We start from the raw sequence: 11,537 nt of genomic DNA on the forward strand, positions 1-11,537 counted from the left end.
ATAACAATTAATCAATACGCAATTGGAGCCAACCATGCCAAAGATATTCAGTATAAAAAAACTAGAAAGGAAGTAGAAATCTGGCTAATTATATATACATAAATCTAAATTTCATCTCTATATAAAGGCAAGCAAAATCAACTGCTGGAGGGGAAAAATGAAAGAAAAGGCATCTCAACAAGAGTGCAAAATTCATTCCTTCTTCTCTTTTTTATGACCAGAAATCTCAGAGGGCCAGTGGCTAGCGCAAAATTCATTCCAACAGAAATAATTTGTTTGGCCATGACGTTATCACTAGGTTGCGAACAAAATCAGCAAAAATCTCTTTATCAGGCCAGTAGCTTAATCAATTTGGTACCAATTGGAATTTTTTTTATTCTTATGATGCCTTATTATACCCAGTCAGTGAGGATTCATAAAAGCCGACCCCAACTAATTTGGGATAGAGGCGTAGTAATAGCTGTTATAGTAGTAGTGTAACTTACAGTTGTAATCAATCAAGATGGTTATATTAATTTTCCAATTTACGGTCAGTTGTAAAGTACAAATTACACTCTTCCACAAAATTAATGGAAATTCATCATATAAAGTTGTCAACAAAGATTACTAGTAGCTGGTTGATTCTAATATAGTAGAAAACACAATGTTTTGTGGTCACAGTAGTAGATAAAATTCTCTTCCAAAATTCTTAATTAAGAGAGTCGACTATAGCTCTATGATAAGCATAAATATTCCAAAGATTGATTATTAAGGGTCATATACTCATCAAGTGGCAGAAGCTGCTACTCTCTTGACTAGAACTTGAATGGAAATATTGAGCGATCCATGATTATTAAGGGTCATATACTCATCAAGTGGCAGAAGCTGTTCCTCTCTTGACTAGAACTTTGAATGGAAATATTGAGCGATCCATGAGCATATTGAAACGGAGCCAACAAGTAAACCATAGTGGCTACTGGCTAGCATAGTTGCCTTTTGGAAAGAATAAGACATGTCGATTAAGACCTGGAAAATAAATAAAGGGAGAAGCCTCTTTTCTTTTTCAAAATAATTTGTTATGTTGAGCCATCTGAACTACTAATTATTAGGATTCATGCTTTCTCTATTTGGAAAAAGAAAATAGATTAGTGCCTAATCATATGGCAGCTCATCTTTTTGTCACACAATTAGAATAAACTTTGTAGATAGAAAGCATCATTGTATTTCATATCAGTCTATCAAATATTGTTTTAATCGGTTGAAGAAAGAAAGGTAAAAAGAGGAATAAGTAGCTTATGTGGTTTATACAAGGGACTGAAAATGGTTCAAAATCAGATCCAAATTCCACTGATGGCATACAGTGGCGGAACTATGATTTTTACTAAGGCGTGTCATAACATAAAAAAATGAATATACGATGAAATTAAGGGGGTTCAACACATAGTATATATACATAAAAAAGGTTCTTTTTTTCATATTTACACGGTGTAATTTTTCGACGAAGGGGTATCGGTTGACACCGCTCGGGTGCATGTGGCTCCGCCACTGATGGCATACATGGAGTAGATGCCATTTTGGTGGCTTTGAATTCAAAAAGCATGGATTCTTGTGGATTATCATTAACCAAACTCGAAGTAGTGACTACTTGTCATGTAATCTAACTCAGTTCTCCAGTCCTCCAGTAAGGGAGTTTCTTTTTCTCTATATTCTTTATTCTTTTTTTCGTGCTTGCATCTTTCCTTTTTTTGGTTGGGGGTGGGGAGGTTGCAAGACTCTGTTATTGCTTTTCATCACTCATTCAGCATTATGGAATATATAGCCCATTATGTTCAGGAGGGTGTCTCTTCATTTTGGATGGTTCAGAGCAAACCAGAGGCATTCATCCAAGACTGGGCAGCACCACCATTGGGCCTAGTATAAAATATATATGTCATCTTGTGCCTTTCAACATTATTTCTTTGTCTAAAACATCTGCTTACCTTCACTTTCAGTGAGCAAAGAGGGACCTGAAATCTTCTGCAGAAAAAATCAACTGGGGATTCTTCCTGCCTGAATAGATGCTGAAAGATGATTTTGCTTCGTGTCTTACTGGACCCACTAAGGTTACGAAGCAATTCCTTTAAAATCCTTAATATTTATCTCAAAATCTTCGCAATCATTACAACAAACCCAGTTTAATCTCACAGGTGGGGTCTGGGGAGGGTAGTGTGTACGCAAACCTTACCCCTACCTTGAGAAGGTAGAGAGGCTGTTTCCGATAGACTCTCGGCTCAACGAAAAATCTTCACAATGATTGTTTCCTAAAAATCTAAGACAGTTCTCATAATCTGTGGTGTGTAGGACAGCACCCTCGAGCCAACATTTTGACATAACATTTTATATTATGCACTTTCCTAGCTCTCAACTTCTTAAAGAATCCCTCTAGAATCTATGGACAAATGAAGAACTTGCATCTTTATGTTAAATAAAGGAGGAAATAACTATATTTAGTCCAGATTCCTTCTAAATTCTAATTGAGCTAAACAAATAGATCTTAAAATATGCTTCCCCTGCTTATATGTTTCTTGGGGCTAGAAGTGATGTATTACATCCTTATGACAGAAATTATTAAAATTCCAGCACAAATGGTAAGCCATCAATCTCTTAGGAACAATATACAATGTGTAAATAGATGAGTTTTGTCACTGTGATCAGCAACTATTCACAATATAAATTGGTATTACGAACAAACAAACTTAAAAATACTGAATACATAAAATAAAAACACAATATAAAACCAGATAAAAATACTTTACATCAATGATAGCATAAGCTTTCTATATAAGCACAGACATTATAAATGAAGAACCTGCCACCAGTAATACAGCTGCTGCCACTACTCATACCAATTAGCATTACTTGGATGGACTCACTTCAGAGTAAGTTGTTCCATTAAATCACAGAGTCTTCCCCAGCCTCTGTTTTCGCAATAATTTGAACTAGTTTAGATTTTTACAACACTTTGATTTCATGAAAAGGAAAATAAGAACTAACGGTAAAGAACAGAATGGTGTAAACATTATACCTTTTCCAGGAACTATGATCACCGGTGCTATCTTACAGTTGTGTAAGCAATACTCACTGACACTTCCTTGCAGTACACTAAAGACAAATCAACCAGAAAAATCAGTAATTGACTTAACAACCAATGAGCGTCCATGCATACACTCATGTGTGTCTAACAGAGATAGATAGGGATACCTTTGGAAAATGCCACGTCCCCTGGTTCCCACAACCACAGCTGAAGGCTTCAACCTTTCTGCTTCCTTGCAAATTACCTTTCCAGCATCTCCTTCCACAATCCTAGCCACTGTCTTCACCTATTTCAACATGGATCCAAAAGAATTGAGTTTACTATGTTATCAACTCCGAGAAGTTACACATACCTATGAAACCAGAACTATAGAGATTACTGTTTTACATGTGGTCAAGCTCAATAAAACCAACAAGAACAAAGATCAAACTTAATAAAACCAACAATAACAAACTTCTTCCTGGGTATTATAGCGAATACTTCTGTGGAGAAAAAGGTCTTCTTATTACACAATGCTTTAAGGCTTTAAAATGAAAAAAATAAAAGATGTGGAATATCTGCAAGAAAAATATTTTCCACAGTAGAACTGGAAATGCAGATGCTGCATATGCCGTGAGAATAACTAATAGTCACACCAATGAGCTACAGTAGAACTGGAAACACAGATGCTGCATATGCCGTGGGAATAACTAATAGTCACAACAATGTGCTAGCAAGAAAAAGTTGCATATATTTTCCAATGGTCGACAATACTATAAACAAATAGAGAAACTCATGAAGATACTGTTGCATAACACATAAAAACTTGCATAGAAATTGCGTATCATGTGTCAAATAACTAAAAAAATCAGAGAAGTAAAGATATGTGCATCATTGAAGCAACAATTAGATAAATTTCTGAAAATCTTAAAGCCCTCAGGGACAGAACCTTTGTGGACTAGCACTGCTTCTCAATAATACAACAGCCAACAAACTGGGGAACTGCAACTGCCATAATTTCATCTTAATTATTCCCAATTGGGCACTGAATGTGTCATATTTTCATATGACTATGCCTTCCACCACAACTTTACGTTGAAGCCCCAAAAGAAGAAGCATAAGCGTAAAGGTTCATACCAACCACAGTAAAGCACTTTCTCAGCAGTATGTGTACTTCATCCAAACTCATTTATTGTAAGGATATGAAACAACTTACTGAAATTGTGCATTTATAGATCAATTTATGCTTCAGTACTTATCTTAACCACTATAAGAGTAACTAACAACAGGTAAGCTCTCATTGCGATGATATCTGTACAGGAACCGAACAAATAGTGCCTTCTCAAGAGAGAAATCGCAAAGTAAATTTTTCTAACAGTACACAACAGCTTGTCCTTAACGATCAATTAGCCATGTCTCAAATAAACTCTTATTGGCTGCTTAAGTACCATGTTTAGAGCGAAGAGTAGCTCTTCATATATTTGATCATTTGTTCCATGACGAAACATTTATGTCTAAACGCTTGGATGGTTAAATCGGACAAGAACACCAGCGACAAGCACAATGATGTTACTAAAATTTTGTTATAAAGGCTTTCCCAACAATGTGTTTAACTTCTAGTATTAGTCGCAAACAAGGGAGAAAGAGATGACGCTCTACCCCTTTGATAAAATTGCAGAACAATCTAGCAGTTTAATCTTGAAAAGGCCAGAATATGGCCCGAGTACTGAAACAGGAATTATGTTATAGATCTAGCTGAACATATACTTACTATATTAAATAGAAGAAAATCTTGCAATGGATTGTAAAAATGTCAAACATGATGTCTGATGACTGCTAATCAAATTCTGGATTTCTGACAATAAATACTCCCTTTGTCTCAATTTATGTGGCACAGTTCGAATTTCAAGAGTCAAACCTTTTCATTTTAACCATGCATTCGGACATGGGAATTTTAAGTTTTTTGAAATAAAATTTACATGTCTGGATGGAAACTATGTAAAAAGTACTGACAATGCAAAATAATTAAAAGACATATAAAAAAAATGGTGGTCAAAGGAAAACTGGTTTGAATCTGGAAAAAGAGAAAGACTAACCATAGCAACCTCAAAAGCCTCGACAGCAAGCTTCTCCATGAGTGCCTGTGTAACCTCATACACAATCTCATTTTTCAGACCTGAAACAAAGATTTGAACAAATCGAGCTTTATTTAATAGTAGTAACAATTATCATTACAAGCAATTGATAAGGATGTGAACTTACTGGAAACAGCGTGAACGAGATGAAGCGTATCAGCGAGACGGCAAAGGTGAGTAATGGTCCAATCAAAAGCGTGTTTGCTGTTAGGACCGTGATCTATAGCCACCACTATATCACGCCCACGACGTCGTTCTCCTGTTTCCTTCGTGAGTTCCGGTTCAGGCACTATTGGTATGAGAGAAGGAAGCTTTACTTCTTTCCAATTGTACTCTTCATCTTCCATAACCGTTTCCATCATGCCCTTTTGTTGCGTTTTCGCTTTTGCAATTTCGTGTCAGATTTGCGATTTGGATTATTCTACTTTTGCCTATTCGAAAGTGTGATCATCTTATAAAAGTAAAAGAGGCAGTAGCCACCTTATTTGAATACCGCGTGTTGAATCAACGAATTAGGTGGAGCCATTACCAAGACATTGGTGCCTGCTATTTTAGTTTGTTTTGTTTTTTTGACAAGTTTCCCACATTTTCAGCTTTTACAAATTTTACTTTAAATAAATTTTTAATTATACTTTAAATAGGCGTTTGGCCATAGAAATCAAAAAACTTTTTCACTTTTTTTGAAATTTTGGAGTTGGAATTGTGTTTGGTCATAGTTTTTGAAATTATATTTTTGTTGAAATGTACTTGTTTTGGTTGTGAAAAAAATGAAAAATAAGTTTTTCTTGTTTTTCAAATTCCAAATACAACTTGAAGTTGAAGTTGTATTTGGAATTTTCATGGTCAAACACTAATTTTTGAAAAAAGTAAAAAAAAATTCAGAAAAAAGTGAATAATTCTTATGGCCAAACGGGTCCTAAAACTATATACATTTAGATGAAGAAGCGTTTTGATTTGTGGGTGGGTGGATGGGGTAAGATATGGGTCTGCTTTAATTTTGTTATGTTTGTGGGTTCCATATTTACATTATTTTGTCATGTCAGTTTCTTTCATTGACAAATTTAATTGAGTGATTTTATAAGGATATAGCTTTAAGTCGAGTGATTTTATTGATACAAAAAAAATTGAATAACTTTACCACATAATTCTTTATAATTGAGTGACCTTTTGATATATTTTTACTCTTTAACTATTTTATGCATTGTCTGATATGTAAACTCTTTTTGAATAAATATCATTTTGATGATAATTATTTGATGTTGTCTGGACAAAATATTTCTGGAAAATATTTTAAAAACTAACTTATTGGTTTGGTTTGAAAAACTAAATTAATTTTAACCTTTTTTTTTTCGTAACATTTCTAATATAGAATAAGAAAACCAAACAACATCCACAGCGTAGCTATTTTTTTTTTTTAAAATTAAACCTTAGTCAAATTCTATATAATATTCGCATGAGATGAGCTTAAAAGGGAGCTATAAGATCAGCGAGGATTCATATAAAACAACGATAGTTGAAGGAATAACTAATGAGACACTAACAGTTACCTTAAATGACAATAATTAACTATTCCAGATAACTCTATTTAATAATATCGCAGAAGTAACAATATCTTATAACAGATTAAATTAAATCAACAACATAAAAAATTAATAAACTTCTAGTACACATAATTCAAATCTTTATATAGATTCATCGCAGGTTCGCAAGCCACTTCACGAGTGTGAAAGAAATTTCTTGAGATAATGATTGTAAGTGCATGGTCGCTCCAATTGAACCAGATGTCCTGCACTTTTTATATATTGGATTGTTGCATTTTCTCCCAATTTCCTGCACTTATTTTTAATGATTATTAGATATTTGATAGATTTAATCAACAAAGCATTAATTTTGAATTGCAAAATTGTTCTGCAAATTAATTCTGCAGCTCAAACATAATTGCCAAAGCTCGGGACTTACTCTTTCATCTTATCAGAAACTGTCATATTAAAAATCTTGTCGTCGTCTCCACATAAAATGTAAATCCTCTGTGTGAAAAAGTAAACAAAGAGATTCATGAATACTATTTGCATGGAGAGATAAGAGAGAAATTTGACATTTACTAAAAAAATGACTACTATTAAATTAGTCCTTCAGTTTACTCTTTATGAAAAGAGTTACTGCTATACAAGAGCATATCTTATCTAGGCAAATTAAAACCATGGGTTCGTCACCTCTGATTTTTGGGCAACTCACCTAATTCAATTATGTTTATAAGTAATGTATCCAAAGTTGGGGAAGGGAAGTGAACTAGTATCCCATGTGCCTGTGCCACATAATTAACAGTGTAGTGACCAATGAAACAAAATGAAATCATGTAACATTAAAGTCTGAATTCCATTAAAATCAAAGAAAATAATATTAAATTAAAGTTGGACAAACCTGAGAGTAATGAGGGGCACTGATAGTGGCGTCTTTGTCACTAACTACTAAAGCTTCAAGAAGTTCCATTTTCTCCTTTCTGTTTCCAAACATTACCTGTTTTTACAACACTTTACCATTAGAATCATAGTACAAGCACGTCAATTTGACATATATGCATGGACATTTTTTTTTTTTTTTTTACATAAACAATCTACTTTAACTCGGTATAACAAGCTATTTATTGTATTTTATAGATTAGTAATACTCTATTAACTAAGTAATCATGAATTCGACACTTCTCGAGTTTCAAAATTAAAATTGACCAATAAATTTCGAATACCAAATAGTTATAAAAAAAATTAATTATTTTTCTGTTTCATTAAAAAGTGGTTCATGTATTGTCAAACCTCTCTATAACAGCATCGTTGGGTCCGAAATTTTTTGACTGTTATAGAGAATTGCTGTTATACACCTATAACAGCGTTGACATTTAAATAATATTTCGCTGTTATAGGCAAAAATGTTGCATAAAATTTAATATTTCATTTTTAATTGCCATATTCTAAGTTTAATCACATTTGTATAACCAAGGAAAATCTTTTAATGATGAAAATATATATATATTCATATGATATTTTTTGTCTTAAATAGTGTATTAAATGATCAAATATTTGGCTAAAATCTCTACACTTGTTATTGGTAACCATATATATATATTCTATTTTAATAAAGATGATTAATTATTATCTTACCAAAAAAAGAAGATAGCTGTTATATGGGGAATAATTTTACAAAGAGCCTACTGTTATAAAGTTGGTTGTTGCTGTTATAAGTGAAATGTTGTTATAAAGAAGTAAAATATAACATAAAAAATTGGTTAAGAAAAAACTTAACTATTATAGAAAGATGCTATTATATGCGGATACCGTTATACAGAGGTCTGACTGTATCTCTAACGATAAATTAGAGTAATTGTCAAAAGATATTATTGTACCTGTGTTAAGAGACCAAGTACATTACATCAAAATAAAGTTGTTTGTCCACTTTTGACTTGACTTTAATCTTTTAGGGTTGCTTCTATTTCTTCCTTCGTCCATTTTTAACTTGAAATAGTTATAAACATAAAAGTTGAGATTAACCATAAAGTTGAGATTTAGGTCCTAATTCTATGATTTTTTTGAAAATAAAAGTTAAAAGAACGATAGTTGAGATTAAAAAGAACTATGGTACATCAAAATAAAATTGTTTGTCCACTTTTGAAAAATTGTTTGTCCACTTTTGACTTTTAGTCTTTTAAGGCTGCTTCTATTTCTTCCTTTTCCACTTTTGACTTGACAAAATTGTAAACATAAAAGTTGAGATTTAGGTCATATTCTATGCTTTTGAAAATAAAGTTTTAATGTAATCAATTTTAAAAAGAGAACAGTTACATGTTTTCATTAGATTATCAGACATAATCATTAAGCTTAGCATAGAAGATACCTCAAGAAAATCCCTGTAGAAAAATTCAGGCAACCATGGCAACTTGTGGGAGCCAATAGATAGAAGCACTTTGACTCCAGAGATAGTTTTTGGCAAAAGAAAATCAGGCCAATTTGTGAACCCAATGTTCTTCAACGAAACATTGCTAATAGACTCAGTCAACTCTATAACTGTGCTCGACATAACCATAGATTCAACCAAGTCAGGATACAATTGAGCCAACTTGAAACCAACCATTCCTCCATAACTTAGCCCAACAAGAGAAAACTTGGTCACACCCAGCTTCATCATTCCTTTTGCTAAACATTCTGCCTAAAATAAAAAATAAAATAAAAATTCCGCCTGTTTTCACATAGTTGTCCCATAAAAAAAAAGTATAAAATCCACATTTAAAATGGAATATTAAGATACAATAATATAGTTAAGTAATTAAAAGTATCTCAAATTACGTGTACTTAACTTGACACAAAGTTTAAGAAATAAAATAAGATTCATGATCTTTTGTGGTCTAAAACAAACCTTAAATATTTGTGTGGCGATAAATCATGTCATTAAGGTAAAAGGGGAATTTCAAAGTTAAATTATTTCTAATTATGAAAAAAGGACATTCTTTTTAACCAAACTAAAAAGGAAAGTGTAACACATAAATTGAGATCACAAAGGAAGTAATTAAACTTATAAACAGTGAAGTCAAAATTTTAATCATAGAAACTCAAAATATGAGGAAGCAAACATTGCAATAAGTCAAGCGAATTCATAAAAATAATTTTTCTTTATATAGACAATGTAATATTTCAACGAAAAAGGTTCAGATGAACCACTAGCGTCCCTGAATCCACACTTAAATAGGATGATCAAACAATTCAATATATACCTGAAAATCCGTTGACCGTTCGGGACGATCGGTGATAGAGTCTCCGAAGAACAGTAAATCAGGGACGTAGATAGCAAAATCGGAACCTGAAGCTCTTAAGGAGAGCACTTGAAAAAGCCAAGTAATAATTCCATTGGAAACAAATCCATGAACAAATACAACTGCAGGCTTTGATTTATTTGGTAATTTGTTGTTTGGAACCCAAAAATGCATTATGGTTCCTGGTTCTATCTCCACCATTTGGGATGTCATTCCCATAGCTTTCATTATACAATGCAATATTGGCTTCATCACGGCAAATAAGTTTCCCATTTTCTCAAACTCTTAATAGTTTCCCTCTTTCTCTGGAAGAATTAAGATGATAGATACATATATATAGCTGAGAGTTTATGTCCAATTAGTCGTCATTTATTAATACTTTGCAAGCTAGGGTGGCAAAAATTTATCTTTATCTGTACCTTGTCCCGATTAAAATATTGGAAAGACTAAAGTTATTTAATTCCAATCCATTCTTGTCGACCGTCGACTATTTCTTTTCATACTTTTGTTATCCCCACGTTTTACTTTGCTTTACTATTATTATTACTTTACTAGTGATTATTATTACTATTACTTATTACTTTACTACTTCTTAATAAGCCGCTAAGGAGAGCAGCTTCGGGTCAGCCGGGAAATTGACAGAAACACCCATTGAATTTCGGCACTTTTGTTAGGAGCTTGGATTTGACGTGGTTTGAAAATACCACATTTCAAATCAATGTTTGATACGTGTGCAATTTGGATATCTTAAGTTGTATCTTCTCTTATAGACATAAAACTATCAAAATATTTTCAATTCTTATATAGTCTTATCAAATGAGCAAGTTATAGTTCATAACAAAATTAATACGCTACTAGAAGACCTTTCTAACAGATATAACATTAATTGTCAAACTTTAGTTCAATAAAAACGAAAATTTAACATGAATAGTAATGAGGTTGGTAGACATAAATAAAGGTTGGTGGAAGTTAATGAAGTTGGTAAATGGTTGGTAGGAGTAATTGTTAAAAATATCTACCAACTTATGGGTCTCCTTTTATAAAATATAAACTTATGGATCAAATTTTATATTTAAATTTTTTTGAAATCATGAGATGAAATGTATGTCCAAACACTAATTTCATCGGTTTTTGTTAATTTTTAAAGCTTGTGGGCCCGCTGAACTTTTCATTTGCAATTATGTGAAAAGTTCTGTTTCTCCCCCTCTCGCCATAGCTTTTTGTTAATTTTTAAAGTTTGTGCTTTTATATGAAGATATATGTATAGTTAAACAGGTACCAGAAAAAAGAGCTCTATCTAAATAGTAGTATCAATTTGTCGTGGTTTTGCTTAATAAGCTTTTTATTCAATTTATTAATAATATTTATTTAACTGAGTGAGAAATTAGATAAAAAGAAGGATAAAAAGTTTTATTAGCATATAAATATAGTGACATATTTACAATTGCTAGTTCTAAAAATATTCAAAAACCACACACTTGAAATATATACTTCTTTTACTAAATAGAGATTATCTTTTGATAATCAATTCAAAATTCGTTAAAAAGTTAATCATTGATTTCAATATTTTTAT

The 11,537-nt window shown here is 32.3% G+C and overlaps 2 protein-coding genes across 3 annotated transcripts; both read right to left on the reverse strand.

Annotated features, from left to right (window-relative positions):
• Positions 1-2,620: 2,620 nt before the first annotated feature.
• LOC132065023 (universal stress protein PHOS34) lies at positions 2,621-5,617 on the reverse strand. Its single transcript, XM_059458236.1, has 5 exons — positions 5,294-5,617; positions 5,128-5,207; positions 3,220-3,338; positions 3,044-3,120; positions 2,621-2,936 (listed from the first exon to the last, which is right to left on the reverse strand). Exons 1-5 carry the CDS (start codon positions 5,526-5,528, stop codon positions 2,911-2,913), a joined length of 537 nt encoding a protein of 178 aa, XP_059314219.1. The 5' UTR covers positions 5,529-5,617; the 3' UTR covers positions 2,621-2,910.
• Positions 5,618-6,688: 1,071 nt separating this feature from the next.
• LOC132065024 (uncharacterized) lies at positions 6,689-10,323 on the reverse strand. 2 transcript variants are annotated; one of them, XM_059458238.1, is made up of 5 exons: positions 9,926-10,323; positions 9,052-9,363; positions 7,588-7,683; positions 7,126-7,193; positions 6,689-7,001 (listed from the first exon to the last, which is right to left on the reverse strand). In XM_059458238.1, exons 1-5 carry the CDS (start codon positions 10,235-10,237, stop codon positions 6,962-6,964), a joined length of 828 nt encoding a protein of 275 aa, XP_059314221.1. In that variant the 5' UTR covers positions 10,238-10,323; the 3' UTR covers positions 6,689-6,961. The 2 variants fall into 2 exon arrangements, with proteins under 2 accessions (XP_059314221.1, XP_059314220.1); XM_059458237.1 differs by having other exon boundaries at positions 6,689-6,996; positions 9,926-10,322.
• Positions 10,324-11,537: the final 1,214 nt, after the last annotated feature.

This window comes from Lycium ferocissimum, chromosome 7, assembly GCF_029784015.1.
Source record: "Lycium ferocissimum isolate CSIRO_LF1 chromosome 7, AGI_CSIRO_Lferr_CH_V1, whole genome shotgun sequence".
Taxonomy (NCBI): domain Eukaryota; kingdom Viridiplantae; phylum Streptophyta; class Magnoliopsida; order Solanales; family Solanaceae; genus Lycium; species Lycium ferocissimum.

Excerpts from the sequence above, each read along its gene's own strand:
- LOC132065024 (XM_059458237.1), bottom strand. The coding sequence starts at position 10,237 with ATGGGAAACTTATTTGCCGTGATGAAGCCAATATTGCATTGTATAATG. Across the intron at positions 7,684-9,051 it reads TCTACAGGGATTTTCTTGAG|GTAATGTTTGGAAACAGAAA; the intron begins GTATCTTCTATG and ends TTGTAAAAACAG. Across the intron at positions 6,997-7,125 it reads GTTTCTGATAAGATGAAAGA|GAAATTGGGAGAAAATGCAA; the intron begins GTAAGTCCCGAG and ends AAATAAGTGCAG.
- LOC132065023 (XM_059458236.1), bottom strand. The coding sequence starts at position 5,528 with ATGATGGAAACGGTTATGGAAGATGAAGAGTACAATTGGAAAGAAGTA. Across the intron at positions 5,208-5,293 it reads TCTCGTTCACGCTGTTTCCA|GTCTGAAAAATGAGATTGTG; the intron begins GTAAGTTCACAT and ends TCTTTGTTTCAG. Across the intron at positions 3,339-5,127 it reads AGGCTTTTGAGGTTGCTATG|GTGAAGACAGTGGCTAGGAT; the intron begins GTTAGTCTTTCT and ends ATGTTGAAATAG.